At 39.5% G+C, this 20,441-nt stretch overlaps 1 protein-coding gene and 1 long non-coding RNA gene across 3 annotated transcripts in view; one reads left to right on the top strand and one right to left on the bottom strand.

Moving 5' to 3' along the window:
• Positions 1 to 20,441, top strand: part of LOC129644059 (uncharacterized) — a 202,455-nt gene that overhangs the window by 87,475 nt on the left and 94,539 nt on the right. For both annotated transcript variants that reach the window (XR_008710718.1, XR_008710717.1), the window contains exon 6: positions 620 to 781. This is a non-coding gene — a long non-coding RNA (uncharacterized LOC129644059). The remainder of the gene's footprint in view (positions 1 to 619; positions 782 to 20,441) is intronic.
• The window catches only part of CPB1 (carboxypeptidase B1), a 36,286-nt gene continuing 21,583 nt past the window's right edge, over positions 5,739 to 20,441 (bottom strand). Inside the window, exons 9-11 of the mRNA XM_055569398.1 lie at positions 20,019 to 20,221; positions 7,635 to 7,719; positions 5,739 to 5,926 (exon numbers count right to left, since the gene is read on the bottom strand). Of these exons, the coding sequence (XP_055425373.1) occupies positions 5,739 to 5,926; positions 7,635 to 7,719; positions 20,019 to 20,221 (476 nt within the window). The remainder of the gene's footprint in view (positions 5,927 to 7,634; positions 7,720 to 20,018; positions 20,222 to 20,441) is intronic.

Here is a 20,441-nt window from a genome sequence, read left to right on the forward strand (position 1 = left end):
GTTAAATTAACCTCTTTAAAAAGATATCTAAAGTTGAATGCTTCACACAACAGTAATTTTCCATCTTTCTTGGTCTTTGCACTCCTAGGATTTTTGTGTGTCTAGACACAGTTAAAAATATCACTTTATTTTTTAAAGTATGCTTTTCTTCATATTTTTCAAACATTATCACCATAAAGGAAATGTCCTAGAAAATGGAAGTGAACATTCTCATGTGATTTACTAGAATTCTTCAAATAATTTTCTGTCTGTAAATCAAATATAGTAAACTGATGGAATACCTTTAAATATTTCATAAAGGAAATGTCAGAAAGGACGAATTGCTACCTTTAGTTATGGATATTGTATATTTAACATGGAACTGAAACTGCCCTGTAGAGTGCTGCAGAGAAACATGTCTTTACTAGTTGCACAAAAGGCAGTGTTTCTGGACAGATACATGGATGTGTGATTCAGGCAGTGGCAGATCAGGCTAGAGGGGGGTGACTACCTGCTCAAATGAGATGACCTAAGAGGCTCCTCACAGCCCCATATAGCCACCAAATAACTTTATTAATTGTCATGGTTCCTCCTGTCTTCCTTCTACACCTGAAATTCTCTCTTTGATCAATCCATATAGGTTATCTGGCAAAGCAGATGAATACATGAGATGTGATTCTAGCAGAACTCCCATTCTCCAGGCTTGAAAACCAGTCTTGCTAGTCTTGTGGCAACACCATCGGAGATAGGAAAGAGCCAGGGAGCTGTTCCTATGCTGTTGATTAATTGCTGCTTTGGAGAGGTAAGAGCTGGGGACTGAAGGAAGAGCTTGGAGCCTGTCCTAGGTCCTGAGGGTGGGAGTAAGTCACAGGTGGGAGTAAGTCACAGTAAGTCACAGTCAGGGGCTCCTGTGTAGGGAAGGCTGGGCAGCATCCGGTCTGCCAAAGCAGTAGCCTGTGGTCAGCCAGGCAGGAGGGTATACAGCACCATTGCACTGGGAAGGCTTAATGCAGAAACTTCTCTTTCTCTTTTTCTCTCAGTCTTTACTATTCTTTACAAGGCTCAGGCAAGTGACACTGCTAACCTGCCAGCTGTTAACTTTCAGTTGCAAGAGTCAGAGCCAAAATGTCTCAAGTGCAGGAAATCTCAGATACATGGATTTTATTTGCTTTCCTATGCTTTATTCTTCTTAAAAATTCCTTGGAATTTTAGAAAAGCCCATATAGATTCCTAATTTCTGCTTTAAAGCACTGAACTTTGGGCCACAGCATCCCTCAGAGGTTGATGCTATCTGCTAAAGGTAAGGTGAGGGAGTGTCCTGTGGAGCTGTCTATGAATTGAATGATACACCTCCATCAAGGTAACTCCACTCCAGTAACTGTGGTTGAGTTATCCTTGCAGTTCACATGGATAGAACTTAAATAGAATGGGGGAAAGATAATTTCGCTAAATGACATCTATTTTTAAAGTTAGCATCAGTACTGCCTAAAACTTTGTGGGAACTTCTATTTTTGCACTTAAGGGTCTCTCCTTTGCTATGCCTACTTAAATGATTTATTTTTTAAAAAATGAATGAAGTATTGATCTTATTAAATTATTTTGAAGAGGATTGCCTCACAAATTATAGCAGCTGCACTGCTACCATCTAGTGGACAATTAATGCAATTAATCATTCTTTGGCTTGACAACTTCCGAACAAGTGACTAGTGGATTTTGTTTTTGAATAGAACACTGTCACAGCTACTTTAGTGTATTATGCTAGATATGGAATCCTGTTTTCCTTGACTCCACATGGAAAACAATGAGGTCATGTTTTGCTTTATGATTTTAAAGTAAGCAATGCCCCCCCAAGTTAAAATCGAAATACATATTATTATATTTAAAATTTGAACTTTGCACAGTATGCTTGCTCCTTGGACGAAAACCTATGAAAAACCTAGACAGAGTATTAAAAAGTAGAGACATCACTTTGCTGACTAAAGTCCATATAGTCCAAGTTATGGTTTTTCCAGTAGTCATGTATGGATGTGAGAATTAGACTATAAAGAAGGCTGAGTGATGAAGGATTGATACTTTTGAACTGTGGTGTTGGAGAAAACTCTTGAGAGTCCGTTGGGCAGCAAGGAGGTCAAACCAGTTAATCCTAAAAGAAATCAACTCTGAATATTCATTGGAAGGACTGATGCTGAAGCTCCAATATTTTGGTCACCTGATGAGAAGAGCTGATTCACTGGAAAAGATTTTGCTGCTAGGAAAGATTGAGGGCAAGAGAAGCGGGCAGCAGAGTATGAGATGGTTGAATAGCATCACCGACTCAATGGACATGAGTTTGGGCAAACTCTGAGATATAGTAAAGGACAGGGAAGCCTGGTGTGCTGCAGTCCATGGGGTTGCAAATAGTCAGACACGACTGAGTGACTGAATAACGACAACAATACTCTCCATTATTAGCATGTTCAGTTTTAATTCTGGAAAATTTCAAGTCATATTTGATATACAAGTCAAAGAATTATTTTTGCCTCTTTTATTTTAGGCCCAACTGGTTCAGTCAGGGTCCCTGGCACCTTCTTATTTCACTTGCAATTTACTTTCCACACTGTAGCCTGACTGGTGTTTTTTTTTTTTAAACCCAAAACTCTGATCATGTCATTTACAATTTAACATCTTCAGTGGCTGCTCATTGTTCTCTTAAAATTTTTATTTATATTTTTAATTTTTGGCCGTGCTCTGTGACATGTGGGTTCTTAGTGCTCCAACCAGGGATTGAACCCATGTACCTGCATTGGAAGCATGGATTCAACCACTGGACCACCAGGATAGTCACTTATTGCTCTTTTTTAATTGAATGAAAAATTCTTTAAATTCTATACTGTTTTACAGGTTTCAGAAATTTCACACACATGATTTCATATCATCCCATAATAACCACCTTTTCCTCCTATATTTATATTACCCCTCCCCGCTCCCCTCTCCCCACTAGTAACCACTGGTTTGTTCTCTGTTGTGAGTCTGTTGTGAGTTTTTTGTTTTATTCACTAGTTTGTTGTATTTTTTCATTTATTTTTTGTTTTATTCACTAGTTTGTTGTATTTTTTATTATTTTATTCATGAGTTTTTTGTTTTATTCACTAGTTTGTTGTATTTTTTCATTTATTTTTTATATAAGTCATATTGGACAGTATTTGTCTTTCTCTGTCTGACTTATTTCACTTAGCATAATGCCCTCCATATCTACCATGTTGGTGCAAATGGCAAAATTTCATTAATGTTTATGAATGAGCTCTATTCCGTTGTATATATGTACCACATCTTCTTTATTTTTCCATCTGTTGGTGGACACTTAGGTCACTACAGTATATTGGCAAGTGTAAATTGTATTGCTGTGAACACGGAGGTAGCATGTATCATTTCACATTTATATTTGTTTGGATATATACCCAGGGATGGAATTGCTGGGTCATATGGTAGTTCAATTTTCAGTTTTTTGAGAAACCTCCATACTGTTTTCCACAGTGTCTGCACCAGTGTACATTCCCACCAGCAGTGTGGGAGTGTTCCCTATTCTCCGCATTCTGGCCAGCATTTGTTATTTGTGTTCTTTCTGATGTTAGCCATTCTGATATGTGTGAGGTTTATCTCATGTTTTCATTTGCATTTGCCTGATGATTAGCGATGTTGAGCATCTTTTCATGTTTCTCTTGGCTGTCTGCATTTCCACTTTGGAGAAATGTCTGTTTCATTCTTCTGCCCATTTTTAACCCACTTATTTATTTTTTTGTTGTTGAGTTTTATATATGTTCAGTATTAGCCCCTCATCAGTCAAATGATGTGCAAATATCTTCCCCCATTCATTGGATGTCTTTTTGTTTTTTGATGGTTTTCTTTGCTGTGCAAAAGCTTTTAAGCTTAGCTAGGTCCCATTTGTTCCTTTCTCCTTTACTTATTTATCTATGGCAAAGGAGGCAAGAATATACAATGAAGAAAAGACAGTCTTTTCAATAAATGGTGTTGGGAGAACTGGACAGCTACTTGTAAAAGAATGAAATTCGAGCGTTCTCTAATAACATATACAAAAATAAACTCAAGACGTATTAAAGACCTAAATGTAAGACTGGATACTATAAAACTCCTAGAGGAAATCATAGACACACTCTTTGACACAAATTGCAGCAGTATTTTTTGGATCCATCTTCTAAGGATCCAAAATGCTTCTCTTTGTTCTTAGACCAGTGTTCCAAATCCTTAACCTGACCTCTAAACCTGCCTGATATGATCCCTAACTCTCTCCTCAACCTTTACACCTGCCCCATCTTCCCTCAATTCTCTGAGTTCCACCCTTTCTGGCTTTCTTCTTATAGCTTCTGCATAGTTAATAGTGCCTAGAAATCATACTCCATTCATCCAGATAATCGTTCTACAGTTTTCAGCACTTCCTGAGATTTCTCCTCTACTTTAGATCAATAATATAAATTAAATCACTAGCTATTACATAATAGTTCAGTTCAGTCGCTCAGTCATGTCTGACTCTTTGCGACTCCATGAACCGCAGCACGCCAGGCCTCCCTGTCCATCACCAATTCCCGGAGTCCACCCAAACCCATGTCCATTGAGTCGGTGATGTTGCCCAACCATCTCATCCTCTGTCGTCCCCTTCTCCTCCTGCCCTCAATCTTTCCCAGCATCGGGGTCTTTTCAAAAGAGTCAGCTCTTCGCATCAGGTGGCCAAAGTATTGGAGCTTCAGCTTCAACATCTGTCCTTTCAATGAAAACCCAAGACTGATCTCCTTCAGGATGGACTCGTTGGATCTCCATGCAGTCCAAGGGACTCTCAAGAGTCTTCTCCAACACCACAGTTCAAAAGCACCAATTCTTCAGCGCTCAGCTTTCTTTATAGTCCAACTCTCACATCCATACATGACCACTGGAAAAACCATAGCCTTGACTAGACACACCTTTGTTGACAAAGTAATGTCTCTGCTTTTTAATATGCTGTCTAGATTGGTCATAACTTTCCTTCCAAGGAGTAGGCTTGGCTACAGTCATGGCTACAGTCACCATCTGCAGTGATTTTGGAGCCCAGAAAAATAAAGTCAGCCACTGTTTCCACTGTTTCCCCATCTATTTGCCATGAAGTGATGGGACCAGATGCCATGATCTTAGTTTACATAATAAGTTAAATCATTATTTGTTTCATGTCTGTCATCTCAAATGGCCTATACAACCATTGAGGGCAGGTATGTTTTCTTTCTTTTGTGTTGCTCGGTCCTCAGTTGCTTAGCAAAGTACTTGGCATGTAGTAACTACAGCTCAGAAAATAACTTGAATGAGCTGACATGAAACCTAAACTATGATGGGATCATCTCACCTATACCATATCTTACAGTCCTAAATTTCTCCTACTTCTTCCTCATCAGCCCCCCACTATAACCTGGACATCTCTGCAATCTGCTGTGATTGTCAGTACCCCAATGACTTCAACTCCTTGTAGGCTGACCTACCTCATTGGTTGTGCACAGCTTGCTTAGTCATTTGTTCATATCTTTCCCCCCCAAAGAAGCAGACAGTCTGTCAGGTTTTTCAGTTATCCTGATTCATTTTTATTATGATCAATATTAAAGATCCAAGTAGCATAATAGACCCAGAAGCTTAAAAGAAAGATGAGGATCTGGAAAAAAAACCTCCAGGCCCACAAAAGTAGGAATTCAGGATAGAAGAGAAACAGAGAGAATATTCAGAAATCAAGCTCTTAGCACTCTGGCTCAGTACAGATGTTCCAGGACATAGCTGGTAACGTATTTGATGGCCAGCATTGTCTCCTCACAGGTTGGCTGGATCTGGGATTCAGGGAGGACAAAGCCGTATCTACCTTTATCCCGGAGTTCAAATGTGAAGGAATATTTGATTCCTTGGTCATAAGCCCAGTCATCAGAGCCCCCAGAAGCAGGATCTGAAATGAGCAAATCAAAGGGGAGAAAACAATTTAAATCTAGGAAAGAGATTTAAAATCATGCCAGCTTTCTTTTATAATTACAAATGTTTCATTGAACAAAATAGTACAGGTAGGGAAATTTTCTAGTCATCAAGATCACAAAAGCTATGGGGGCTGTTTTAAAGATTAGTCCAATCTTATCTCTTGGTAAGATTACCTCTTAGCTCTACATGGTAATAGTGATGTGTTTAATACTTCAGGATGTAATCAGTTTTATATATTTATATACTCAGTGTGCTTCTATGCTGTGGTAAACTATCACATAGTGTGTGATTTGTTTACAACATATATATAGTTCCTGGGAAAATAATGTGTATCTTCTAGAAAAATAAGGGAAACTGCATGATAATTGGTGAGAGGAGAGGACTCTGAGCCTCGCTGAAACTGTACTGAATGATGAAACTGGAGCAGCTTAAGGGCAGAGCTGGGTCTTCATTTTTGTTTCTTTGGGCTCCAGCATATGGCCTGGCATAGATTGGACATCATTCAATTATTCATTCAGTGACAGTTATGGTGTCATTCATTTATTCAGTCACTTGCTCATTCATTCATTCATTCAGTCCACAGTTGTAGAGTTTTCATTGAGCAGCAGGCCATGTGCTCAACTTTGGAAATACTAGGACAAAGGAAAGACATGGCCCCTGCCCTCCAAGGGCTTATGGTATAATGGAAAAAGAAACCTCGCTGAACTGGCCTGAATAAAGCTTCTATGAAGTTCACAGTATGTGAATAGATGAGTTATTTCTAATAGAACCCCCTTAAGAAAATAGTATACCCCATCTGACACAGAGAAGTTTAATAAAGGACAAGAATACAGAAAACTGTATTCTACATGGAGCTTAAAAAAAAAAAAAAAACCCTCATGATTGGAGCCTCTCCAACTGCATTGAAGGCCATTGATGGTGAGGCTGGCCATTTTCTCCCTTATATTTCTGGTCCTTTAAGGCCTGGGGCAGAAAAAAATCATGCAAAGGCAAATATATGTAGAAATTAGAAATGGAACCTGCAGTATGTTCCTTCTCAGTGAAATCACACTGTAGCACCCAAGGCCCTGGGCGCCAGCCTATAACTAACTCTTTTGCCATTTGCTTGCGCCCCATGAAAACAATTTAAGCCTGAAGTAGCCCTTTGAAACTTCAATCTGTTTAGCCAAGAAAACCTTCCTTCTATTGCTTTTCCCCACCAATTGTCCTTCCAGATAAAGCTTCTGTGTCACCGTCCTGGGAAACCGTTCCTGATACTGTGGGGTGTATTGGCTAGTCTTTGGGTGTGTTCTGTTCTCGTACATCCTTCTGTCTCAGCACTTTGCACCTGTGTGGCCATGAACTCTTCCTGCTTCCTTGCTGTGGGCTCTTGGAAGATTGCTCTGGTCTCCCTCCTTCCCTTTTCCTTCCCTCTTGCTCTCTCTCTGTCCTGGCTTCCTTTATCCATGGGCACCCCTTGAGGACTTGGCATGGGGGTAGATGCTCAGTAGATGTTTACAGAGAAATGTGTCCATGAGTTGAAAGGGATATTCCCTGCCCCCTTTTGTCTTCTAAACAGAAAACTGATTACATGTGTTATAACACATTCACATTCAGGCAAAAGTCACATGCTTTAAATGATAGAAAGGAAAGACTCTGGGGACCGTCTGTTGCCTTTGCACAGTTCTGAAGCCAAGACTTACAGATTGTTGAAGCTCCTGGGCCATAGGTGTACGTGGTGCCGTACAGCGAGGCCAGTTTTTTCACGGCACCTTTAGCTAGGGTGTTCTGCAAAAGAGTGGTATATGAGTGAAGAAATAAAGTGCACACTGACCAACAGACGCCTGTCCATTATTTCTAAGACGTCGAAGACGTATAAGTCATAATTCGGGTTAGTGTCTTAATCTTATTCAGTGCCCAGCCCCATTTTGCAGTGAATTTAGTCACACAATGCAAGTGATTCTGGTAGAAGGATGTCTTCCCTAACAGCCTCCCCAAGCGCCCAGGCTGAGCTTCCCTTTGTCTCATACACAGAGTGAGTCATATTGTGTCAGTACCATTAGCTACCCTCTAAGTTCTCAGTGACTTTTCCTGTCCTTTATCTCAGTGTTCCCAGGGCCTAATGCAGGGGGTGTTGCTCAGTGGTTGTGTGTACATACTAAGTCACTTTAGTCGTATCTGACCCTATGGACTGTAGCCCCATAGGCTCTTCTGTTCATGGGATTCTCCAGGCAAGAATACTAGAGTCGGTTGCTGTGCCCTCCTCCAAGGGATCTTCCTGACCCAGAGACTGAACCCTTGTCTCTTGTGTCTCCTGCATTGGCAGGCAGGTTCTTTACCACTAGTGCCACCTGGGAAGCCCACTTAATGGTTACTCAGTAACTATATTTTTGAAACTCTGAGGATGATAAGCACTCTTTCTACCACATTATTTGAGAATTAGGTACTTACATTTATTTTAAATCATTGTTGGAGTAAAATTTGCATGTTAGTCACTCAGTCGTGTCCGACTCTTTGTGGCCCCATGGAGTATAGCCTGCCAGGCTCCCCTGTCCGAGGGATTCTCCAGGCAAGAATACTGGAGTGGGTTGCCATTTCCTTCTCCAGGGGATAGTCCCGACCCAGTGTCTGCATTGTAGGCAGACACTTTACCATCTGAGCCACCAGAGTGGACAATTTCAAGGAGGAGTGTAGTTAGGGTGGGAGATTTTTTTTAGAGTGAAAAATTAGAGAACACTTATTTTATTTCAAAATGCAGAACATTTCAATCCCAGAATTAAGGAAAGTAGTAAGTACTAATTTATTTATTTTTTCTTAAAAGCAGCATCACCTTAAGTTGCCCTCCTGGCCCCTACACTCAGTTCCTCAGGGAGAAGGGCTCTGCCTGCAGCTCCTTCCTGTTCTGTAAAGTCTCCAGTGTGCACTGAATCACTTGAAAAGCAAGGCTTGACTTAGCTGTCTGGAGAATACAGATTGGTGAATCTGATTGTTTACTGCAGGAGAATTAGACATAATTCATTCTGGCTATGAAACTAGCTGTATTTCATACTTTGGCAACATAATTGTCTTGTACATATGCCTGAAAAACTGTGAGGTTGGTGATGACATCAGAATAATTCCACTTTTTAAAAAGTAGGAACTTCCCTTACTCCTTGCTCTAATATTAAAACCAGTTTAGTAAAGTCTTAATTTGAATTGATGAGGGCATGACTGTAAGACTTTAAGAATTTCAGCTCCCCAAGCATGAATGCTTCACCAACCAAGTGGTAAATTTGAAAATTTAAAAGGAATTATAAATCATGATCTCAAGCCTGATTTTCTGGTCTGGTCCACTGAAATGATGCAATCAGTTTCTTGGAACTAACTTATTATTCTTAGAGTTTTGAGACAGAAACTTGAACTCAAATTTCAGGGTTTCACTTCCCCTTTTTCCAAACTGGTGAAATAATATGTGCTTTCTCATACTGTGTGCAGTCTTTCCTGTTGTTATCTAAAGGTACTGTTTCTGTAGTTTAATCTTATTCTAACCAGCATACTAGAGTTGGGTCTTCTCTCCATCCCTTAGTATAGGGTCTATTGCCAATTGAAATCAGAATACTCTGTAAACATTGCACAATACTCAGAATACATTTAAAACCGTCTTTTAGAGATGTGAAACATGGTGAGGTACTAGGTTTTTTTTGCTAGATAAACAGCATGTGGTGGTTTAGTCACTAAGTCGTATCAGACTCTTGCAACCCCATGGACTGTAGCCCGCCAGGCTCCTCTGTCTGTGGGATTCTTCAGGCAAGAATACTGAAGTGGGCTGCCATTTTCTTCTCTAGGGGATCTTCCAAACTCAGGAATTGAACCTGGGTCTCCTGCATTGTAGGCACATTCTTTACCGAATGAGCTACAAGGGAAGCCCTAGATCAACAGCATATTTCCTACAATTCTACAGTTTCCTTAACTTTTGATTCAACCAAGGAAATTTTTATTATTTATTTTTCTGTAAGGCAGAACCTCTGATCCTAAAGAACTCTTATTCCTTCTCTAGCTGCCTTCCTCAGGCTTTTCTTCTTTTCTGCTTTCCAACCCCACCTTAAGCCATGAATTCTTACTTTTAGTTAGTAGAAATAAGATTCTAATAAGTTCCAGGCATGTAATGTACAGCATTGTGACTATAGATAGCAAGCCTTCATTGAATACATGAAAATGGCTATGAGAGTAGAGCTTCAGTGTTCTCACCGTAACAAAATGACAATTATGTGAGATAGTATGTAAATTAATTAAACATTTTGCAGTATTTATATTATCAAATGATCACATTGTACACCTTATATTTACTTTATCTCCATAAATCTGGAATAAAGGAAATTCTTTACGATTAGTTCCAAATGTGAAAAGTTGTGATGATTTTAGGCAATTTAAGACAAGATTATTGTCATTATCTCTTGATTTCCTGCATGTCAGATGATCTTCAAAGGCTCTCTGTATTTTTATTGGTATAATGTAACATTTGAGTTATCTGGCAAAATCGAAGAGGCTTACTTGTGATCTGTTATCTCTTTTGATTGATCAACTTATCCATTTAGTCATAACTACCATTGAAGTAAAGTGAAGTGAAGTCGCTCAGTCATGTCCGACTCTTTGCGACCCCATGGACTGTAGCCTACCAGGCTTCTCTGTCCATGGGATTCTCCAGGCAAAAGTACTGGAGTGGGTTGCCATTTCCTTCTCCAGGGGATCTTCCTGACCCAGGGATCAAACCCAGGTCTCCCGCATTTGTAGGCAGATGCTTTCCTGTCTGAGCCACCAGGGAAGTCATTAGGGCCACATAAAAATGTTTGGTTTCCTTTCCTCAAAGCAATAACCAAGTGCAATCTAAGCCATCAGAGACAACTTTTGCAAACAGTTGCTCTGCCTCTGATGCTGAAACAATACCTAAGATTGATGTTAACTTAAAACAGCTGTTATTTTGCTCTTGTCACTGGTGCCCATTAAAGGAACATTTAGTTTGTGTCTCAGACTTGGCTTTCCTTGTCCTCAGTTGCTCTCTCATCTTGATATCTACCTCCTCACTCACCTTCTGACCATCCCCTCATCACCGCATCCTTGAATGGCTCTCTCACCTTCTCTCATGAAGTCTGGCCATGTATCACTTGCCATGCATCCCCACCTTCTTTCCAAGCCAAGTGGCCCTGAACTGCTTTCATTCTGTTCCCTGCCTCTCCTTACCTCCATGACTTTGGGTGTCCTTCTCCCCTTGTAGGAATCCTACCTTTTTTGTTTACCAGGGGAATTGCTGTTGTTCTTCCAAATTTAGTCTAAATGTCACCTTCTTTGCAAAGCTGCCCCTCTTCTTTGTGCGGGCTCACGTCTCCATCGGAGTTCCTATCACTCTGTGCTCTCATCATGTGTTTTTGCATCTGTTTGTCCTCTAGTGGAGCTCTTGGTGGGGTGGTGGCTGGGGAGAAGGATTCTTGGCTGTTTGTTTTGTATCCTTAGCAGATTGCATAACACCTAGAACATGGTTACTCGATTGATTCTCTTCCCAGGGCTTCAGGTGGGCATGGTCTGATTGGAGGTGCAGAGTGCAGAGCTCTACAGAGGCTGGACTGTGACCCCCGCCCCTCCCTCCCAACCTGGGTGGAGATTAAGGATGCTTGTGGGGAGAGTGGTGGTACCATGTAGTAGTGGTTGATGGGCTAGCATATTTAGATATTGACCTCTACTATGCACTTAGCTTATTTCCTTTCATAAAAAAAGTAGAGTCTGTGGACCCTTTCTTTCAGCCCCCCTAAGGCCAAGAGACAAAAAAGTCAGAACAGACATTAATCAACCAAAATGTCATATTTTAAATTCCAGTTATGGTAACAAAAATCTCTGGAATCAGTGTGAGTCTTTTCTTTTGAAGAGTTCAAATACTTTCACAAATGTTACTCATTTATCTTCCCAACATTATCTGTCCACATTTCATCAACACAGAATTTTCTAGCAGAATGGAATGCCATGTGAGGCAGCATGCTAGGTGAGAATGTTCCAACCAAGCTGGAACCCTGCCTGCTAGGAATGGTAGAGAGAGAGGTGATTCCTGAATTTGCTAATATATTAGAGAAGGTAACTTCAGACAGCTGACAGAAATGCAGCAGAAACAATGGTATATCAGAGACCATGATTCATATCTTGAAACTCTAATTAATGACACTTTCTATATAACCTGTTATTTAACAAAGACCTTACATCCTCAACGGGTTCAAAATAAGAACTAACATTTACATAAAGTCTTAGACTTTACAAAGAGCTCTTGCTAAGAGCTAGATATTTTTATCCCCATTTTACAGATAAAAGAACTGAAACTCAGAGAGGATAAAAGAACTTGCCCAAGGGCACGCAGCCCTGTAAGTGGCTGACTTGAGCTGGGTTCTTCTTGCTTTAAATCCTGTGCTCTTTTTCACTTCTCCTTGTGGCCTTGGAATACTTCAAAAGAAGTGTTGCTCGAGCTGGTTTTACCAATTGTAAAGAACAGAAGGAAGCTAAATATAAACCAGTCTGAGAGAAAACTTTGCTTTCAGTCAAGGCCAAACATGGCCAGCCTTTATTAATCCTTAGTTAGGCGTTTCCTAGCACATCTTATGCATGCTTTCTTTTGTCACTTGTCTTCTTAAAAAGAGGCCTTGGTCATAGAGCAAAAGACAGAGAGAGTCTAAAAAGTCACATCTAACTCAAAGCCCAAGAGACAAAGGGCCAACTCCTGTAACATCTCCCGAGGCTCTGAGCTCCAGGAGGCTGGTGAGATGAACGAGGTGAGGGTGATCTTTTTCAGTGACCTGCACTCCCACGTAACACGTGATCAGGAAGCCCCTGTCTCACGACTGTGCTCATGGTCCTTACTGCAACCTCAAGTGCACAGCCAGTGTCATGGCAGTGGGGACTGCCTCTTCTAATCTTCCCCTGGCCCATTCTTACAGTACAAGAAAGCAGAAGCCCCACCCTGGCAGTGGGGTATACACCAGTGCAGAGGAGATTTGCTTCAGAACTTTGTTTCTAACTTCAAGTCCTGGGTTTAACCATCCCTCTGGGTGAATACATGTGATAATGGAAACATCAAAATGATCTGTCGCTGCAGTTTCCTTCCTTCTGTGCTGTGATCCTGGGTAACTTACACCAAGGGACCAGTGAGGAACTGAACTTTTGTAATTTTGGTGCAAAGGGAGAACCCCCCAGGGCCTAGTAAGGCAGGGACTGAGGAGAAAGCCTACGGGACTTGAAAAAAACAATATGTTTCTGAGAAAAAGGAAGAGAGTAAACATGTGCAGGCTCTGACTGCAAAGCCTTGAGGTGGGGGAAAAAAAAGAAGATAAGGAGTAGCAAAGGATCTGCTTTAGGAGAACGGAGCCTGTCTATCTTGGCAGACCCCATGGGGAGTGTGGCAATGCTTTCACTGATGTAAACTAAATTCTTTCTGTGGCTGATCTAAATATGTGTTTTTTAGCTCTTTAGAATTCAAGTAAAATGTGAAGCATGAGTCAGCTGAAGCTGCAAAGCCCAGAATTTTTTTTTTTTTTTTGATGGCAGTGGTGGTCCTTCCAAATAAATGCTGTGTAATGGGGACGTACTGTCTTGCACTTGAGGTTTGTAGAAAATTGTAAACTGTGTGTGTGGAGGTGTAAGAGCCTGTGAAAGCCAAGGACTTTGGCCAGGAATGAGACTTTTCTTATCTTTGCTTAAAGTGGAGTTCTCAAGCTTGGTGCTTTTGACAGGTGGGCTGGGTCATCCTGTGTGTGGGGGTTGAACTGTGCATTGTAGGGGGTTGATCAGCCTCCCCTGGCCTCCATCCACTGCATGCCAGGAGCACTCCCACAGCTAAAACAATCAGCCCCCTCTCTGCACCCCCCACCCCACCCCCGCCCCCCGGTTAACATTGCCAAATGTCTTCTGGGGAAAGGGGAGGAGGCAAAAATCAGCTTCAAGTCAGATAAAAGATGTAATTATGTTAAAGAAGAAAGTATTGTAGAGAAAAAGAATGAAAAAGAAGACAACTGGTTTTCAAGATGCTCTGAATGCCTTGTTTTGTTTCCCTCTCCTGACCACAGTACAAATGCCTCCTCAGTACTGCTGCTAGGTCACTCCTGCTAGAAGAACACTTTGCTTCCAGGCTGGCTATAACCAAAGGCAGGTTACCCAGTTACATTTAAATTTCAGAAAAACAATGAATGTTTTTCCAGTAAAGTCTGTCCCATGCGCTATTTGGAACATACTTAAACACTAAAAAATTATTTGTTGTTTATCTGAAATCAGACATAACTGGGAGTCCTGTATTTGACCTGGCAGTTCTGTTTATCAGGTCACCGGCTCCAGGGCCTGCTGTGTGACACAGGGTTCATTCTGACATCTAGGTCCCTCCATAGCCTGGTTACCTCCCTCCCACTCTTCCTTCCAGAAAACACTCATAACAGGCTGACCCCTGTCTACTCCCTTCTTAAGGCAGGAACCATGGTTTCTGCTGAGCACTTAATAGGTGCTCAGCAGAATTTCTGGCAATTGCCTTATGAGTCACCAGACCCTGCAGGAGAATTTTAATAGGCCAAGAAGCCACTTTAATAATGGTAAATCAGCAATTGTCTCTCCAGTCAAAGAAATTCTGCAGTTGTCATTTAAAATTCTTTTGTCTTATAAGTGAGATTAGAAATTTTGAGAAAGCTCCTGAAGCAAATGTGTGGTTCCAGTCCTATCTGCCTTGACTGCTGGCAGCCGGCCTGACAGACGGGCTCTGAGCCTGTTACTCTTGCTATTAGGCAGGGACACGGTAACAGCTGCGATAGAGCGTTCTCATGACCCTGTAATTGCCCATCTCCTAGTCACAATATTTCTTCCCTCTGATGTTTATCTCTAATCATAGTTTTGGTTTATGCTCACATGCTTGAGTGGAATAGTGGGTTTCTATCTTGGTGACTCTAACTAAAACTTCAATGAAGAGGTAGTGAGGTGTCACTGGGCTAGATGGTATTAGAGTTTAGAAATGGATTTCTATCTTTTGGTCAAGGTCAATAATTTTCCAGAAATTATTAGCCTGTCATATCTCTCCCGGTTTATGTATATATACCCATGAAGGGATGGGCCAGAATCATAAAGACTGGGCCCTGAGAAGTCAGAGTTCTTAGTGGGCCAGTGTAAATATTTAGCAATGTCCAGGGTTAGAAGTAATAATAGTATATTTGTGGGATAAAAGACTGTATTTAATGAAAGGTCTTTTACAAACTGGCTATATGGAACACCAGCATAGTACAAATCTCTGTGTGCGTGTATGTATGTGTGTGTGTGTGTTTGGGAATTGGGACAGCCTAGAGAGTTCTTCTGTATCTGCTAGCACCATACCCAAGGCTGCCTCTATCACTGGTCTCGGCTCAGCTAAGCCTTCATTGTCTAAGCTGGAAAATGAGAAAGCAGAAACAGAGAAATTTCAAGATTCCCACTTGTGAAGTTCTGTTCCTGCTTTTGAATTTAGAAGTAGTATTATAGTAATAATTGTTGTTAACAGTGTCATGTAGCCCTCTTTGGGAGGAAAGTAGACCAAAGATTGTGAGATTTTCTATGCTTAATAAATATGGATATGGATTGGTTTGGGAGCCTTTTAAATTATGTCTCCTAGTTTTTATTTCCTCTGATGATAAAGAGGTAATATAACTCAATATTTCATTACCCTTTAGAATTTTGGAGCTGTAAGTATATTCTTTTCTGAGTCTTAAAACTTCATTTGAAGACAATGATAGATATATACTGAAGTCAATACTGAGATTGGACAGTTTATGAAGCCACTTGAAAACTCACAGTACATCTTGTATTTTTTCTTTAAATAATTATAGTGTGTGTAAAAGCAGTTTGCTGTCAGGAGAGCATATGCATGTAAGATGCACTTATGTTTCCTCAAACTTTTTACTCATCTGCTGGAGATATATTTTCTGGTAGCCTTTGTAATCCATACTATTACTTCTGTACTTTTATTTCATTGGTCTTTTGCTTTCTCATCTCTGCCTTTTTTCCCCCCGAAAGTTGTCCTCTGATATGAGTAACTGTCATGTAATCTCCATGTAAGATCTTTCAGAAATGCAGCCATATACATTTTTTTCACAACTCTGATATAAAAGGATTGCTGCTTATGGTATGTTCTAACTTTGGACTGAAACTGCTAATGTTTCTGTCTAGAATAATTTCCTTCTGATTATTTCATTGAAGCATATTTTTTTTGCTACAAATATGATCTTATAAGTTTTAGATGTATAAAGAAAAAGAACCATATATATGCTAAAATCTGTATGACGGAATCTGCTTTACATTGCTTTAAGAAAATCGGAGTTATCTAAAATGTAGTGTGGTGCCAATAATTCATCTTATTAATCTTTTACTATCTTTTGTTTTCTAATAGTGGGGTCATATTTTTCTAATTGAGAATTAATACAGAGGCACTAGATTTGGGTGGAACATTCATCTTTCTAGGTCAAGACTTTTACTTTTTTTTAAAAATTGATATCTTTATTACAAATAAAAACAATGCAAAAGCCAGTATCTTTCTTATTTAGAGACTCGAATTCTCATTTGGCTATATATATGTTTGTAATAATACAGTAGGTATAAGTTATTCTAGCAAAATGTTCTTAGAAAGTAAGTGAATTGGATTGATACAAAATAAGAAAAAGACTGAAAGGATTTCTGGTTAACTATTCAAATGATTTACATTATTTTGGGGTGCCAGATCCCAAATGAATCAAATAATCAAATAATATGAATCTCAGATTTTACTGATGGTAAAGGAATATATTGTTAATATACTGTATATTGTATATTGACAATATACAAGGCTGTATATTCTCACCCTGCTTACTTAACTTATATGCAGAATGCATCATGAGAAATGCTGGGCTGGATGAAGCACAAGCTGAAATCAATATGGCTGGGAGAAATATCAATAACCTCAGATATGCAGATGGTACCACCCTATGGCAGAAAGCGAAGAAGAACTAAAGAGCCTCTTGATGAAAGTGAAAGAAGGAGTGAAAAAGTTGGCTTAAAACTCAACATTCAGAAAGCTAAGATCATGGCATCTGGTCTCATCACTTCATGGGAAATAGATGGGGAAACAATGGAAACAGTGAGAGACTTTATTTTAGGGGGCTCCAAAATCACTGCAAATGGTGACAGCAGCCATGAAATTAAAAGATGCTTGTTCCTTGGAAGAAAAGTTATGACCAAGCCCGACAGAATATCAAAAAGCAGAGACATTACTTTACCAACAAAGGTCCATCTAGTCAAAGCTATGGTTTTTCCAGTGGTCATGTATGGATGTGAGAGTTGGACCATAAAGAAAGCTGAGCACTGAAGAATTGATGCTTTTGAACTATGGTGTTGGAGAAGACTCTTGAGAGTCCCTTGAACTGCAAGGAGATCCAACCAGTCCATCCTAAAGGAAATCAGTCCTGAATATTCATTACAAGGACTGATACTGAAGCTGAAACTCCAATACTTTGGCCACCTTATGTGAAGAACTGACTCATTTGAAAAGACCCTGATGCTGCGAAAGATTGAAGGCAGGAGGAGAAGGGGACGACAGAGGATGAAATGGTTGGATGGCATCACTGACACTATGGACATAAGTTTAAGTAAGCTCCAGGAGTTGGTGATGGACAGGGAAGCCTGGCATGCTGCAGTCCATGGGGTTGCAAAGAGTCGGACATGACTGAGTGACTGAACTGAACTGATTTAAGATGCTAGGCAAAAGTTTAGTCATAGAAAAAAAATTGTTGGAAATTTACTTTCAAATCAGTCTGTGTGATATAAGTGCAAATAAGTTTTGTATCTTATCATGCTAAGTATGCATGCATCTTATCACATATCTTATCATGCTCTAAAAAATGTAGGAAACAGCATGTCTTTTTCCTTGAATTTATTAGATTTGTGACTATACAGATAAACATCCAAGGTAAGATTATTTTGTAGTTTGGGTTTTCTTTTTGAGAATTCATTATGAATGTTTTACTTTTGTATAGTTCTGTTTCACTTCTGTAGAATTTAAAAACAATCTTGAAGGATATAATTTCTAGTATGTATTTTTTCTATTGCCTCTCTTTCCTTGATTTTAAATGGAGAAGTGATTCTTAGAGAAAAGTATCAGTGGATCACAATCTCTGGAGGGATGTAGCCAGAGTTTTTCTTGAGATTCTAATGGTAGAAATAACTTGATTCTTTTTTCTAAAGGACAATTTATAGACTTTTAGAGCAGTCCAGATACTAGGTTTTTATTGTATGGAGCCAGTGGGGCAAGAAAGTTTTCATCACTAAGTGTTTAAACTTACTCCTCAAATAAGAAGTATTGCAACATTGTGAAGCAGTTCCATTCCAAAGAACACTTTAAGCTTTTCTGTTAGCATTAGTCTTTTAGTGTTTATATATTTAAAACTAGTTATTAAGCAAACTGGATATATTAGCTATTGTTACATTTAGTGTGGTTTAGAATTTTAATATTAATATTTTATTTAGTAACTCATTAGTGCTTAGTTTTTATGGCTTTGTCTTTTTCTCTTTTGATGTGGTACAGTGTAAACATATTCACATGAATTAAGCAAGCAATGTACCCCTACTTCCTCTCCTCTGATGACCAGATATCTAGGACTGAAATGAGGAGCTAACCACACTCATCTCTGAGATAGCAGGCTTGTGAGCACCCACTGTTGAGGATACTCACAGACTGAGCATTATTGGAAAACTGAAATATTTAATGGTTCCAAATAATGATGTTCTCCTTTGTTTTTTGGCTATAGGTAGGGAAAATGGGAAGCTTTTTGAAAAATAGCATTTCCCCCCCCCCTTTTTTTTTTTAAAGAAAAGGACCTGGCCAACTATTAGCTATCAGTTTTCTAAGAGGTTGAGTTATTTTTCTGGTTTCCTCTTCACAAAATATTTACAGCATTACATATTTTATTTGGCCTCTGAAAGACTGAATCTGAAAGTACAAAACAACAATTTCCAGTTGATTAAGTTTTGGGTCTTTGAATTTATGCATTTAGGTAAGCCAAATATCTATGTCATTTTCTAAGTGAAATAGTTTATTTTTTGGCATAAGTCAAATGCTTTAAATCTTATACTTGTTCTTTTAGATCACTGGTTCCAACTTCTGATAGTCAGATGTTCATAATTTAAAAAAAGGTGTTGAAGGACTCACATATGCTTATTTTTTGAACAATTATGCAGATATACTATATTTAACATGAATATTATAAAACTCATTATTTAACTTTTCCCGTGATTGTATCTTGACTCTCCAACAAGATTGCTAATTCTTAAGGTAGGGATACTTAATTTTTTCTCATATCTGCTGCTGCTGCTAAGTCGCTTCAGTTGTGTCCGACTCTGTGTGACCCCATAGACAGCAGCCCACCAGGCTCTCCCGTCCCTGGGATTCTCCAGGCAAGAACACTGGAGTGGGTTGCCATTTCCTTCTCCAGTGCAGGAAAGTGAAAAGTGAAAGTGAGGTCGCTCAGTCGTATATGACTCTTAGCAACCCCATGGACTGCAGCATAGTAAAGACCTATTCACATCGTTTGTTCACTGATTGATTTATATCTGTTTCTCACCTAATCCAACCGTGAAATAGGCATTTTAGGATCTTATCATTTAGCTCAACATCAACCAAATGTGCCTAATTCCTATTAACATCTGCCATACTCTGTCTATGTATGTCAAATCCAGTTCAAGGCAGCTTGATAACATTAACTTTCTGATGAAGATTATGTATGAAGTGAAGGAACTTTGTTGATTACCCCACATGCATCTGAAATCATCATATATGTCAGCGTTGTGGTGAAGCAGGAGGAAGTTTGGAAGATTAGTGAATGAACCATATGTTGGGGATCATTCTCTGCATGAAAATCATATTTCTTCTAGCCAGTATATCTAGCCAATTTCAGATTCCTTGTAAATTTGTTTTGCTTCTGTTACCAAAGTTCAACCATGGACCTTCCAGAAATTGTATAATTTTTTTCCCCCAGGAATAGAATTAAAAAAAAAAAACAACTCAATAGCAAAATACTGTATCTACCACCATGATGACTTACCAACTCAACATTGTTCTTGGGGAGTTTGTAATCATAGGAGTAAGGATAGAGCATCATCTGAGAGTAAGAGTGGATTGTCAGATACGCTTTGATGGAAGAGAGGTGGTTGCGGATGAAATCAGCCACAGCCTTGGTCTCTTTTTCAGACTCTGCAGCAGATCCACAGTAAGTTTCAGAACAGGGGTTGTTAGAGGCTCCAATACCTGGAAAAACATGATGCTGTTAATGGCAAGTGGTCATCCACTGATGTACCTACAGGGTGTGTTTCAAAATTTCAAACTACAGTGTTAGAGAGTTAAAAAAATAACTTGTTTTCACAAGTGTTTTTATAATCATCCCATATATGTATACATTATAAAGTATATATACTTTTAGTCACAAGATTATGGTGCTTTTAAGCTAACAGGGTAAAAAGTTGCATGC

The sequence above is a fragment of the Bubalus kerabau genome, chromosome 2 (assembly GCF_029407905.1).
Source record: "Bubalus kerabau isolate K-KA32 ecotype Philippines breed swamp buffalo chromosome 2, PCC_UOA_SB_1v2, whole genome shotgun sequence".
In the NCBI taxonomy this organism is placed as follows: domain Eukaryota; kingdom Metazoa; phylum Chordata; class Mammalia; order Artiodactyla; family Bovidae; genus Bubalus; species Bubalus kerabau.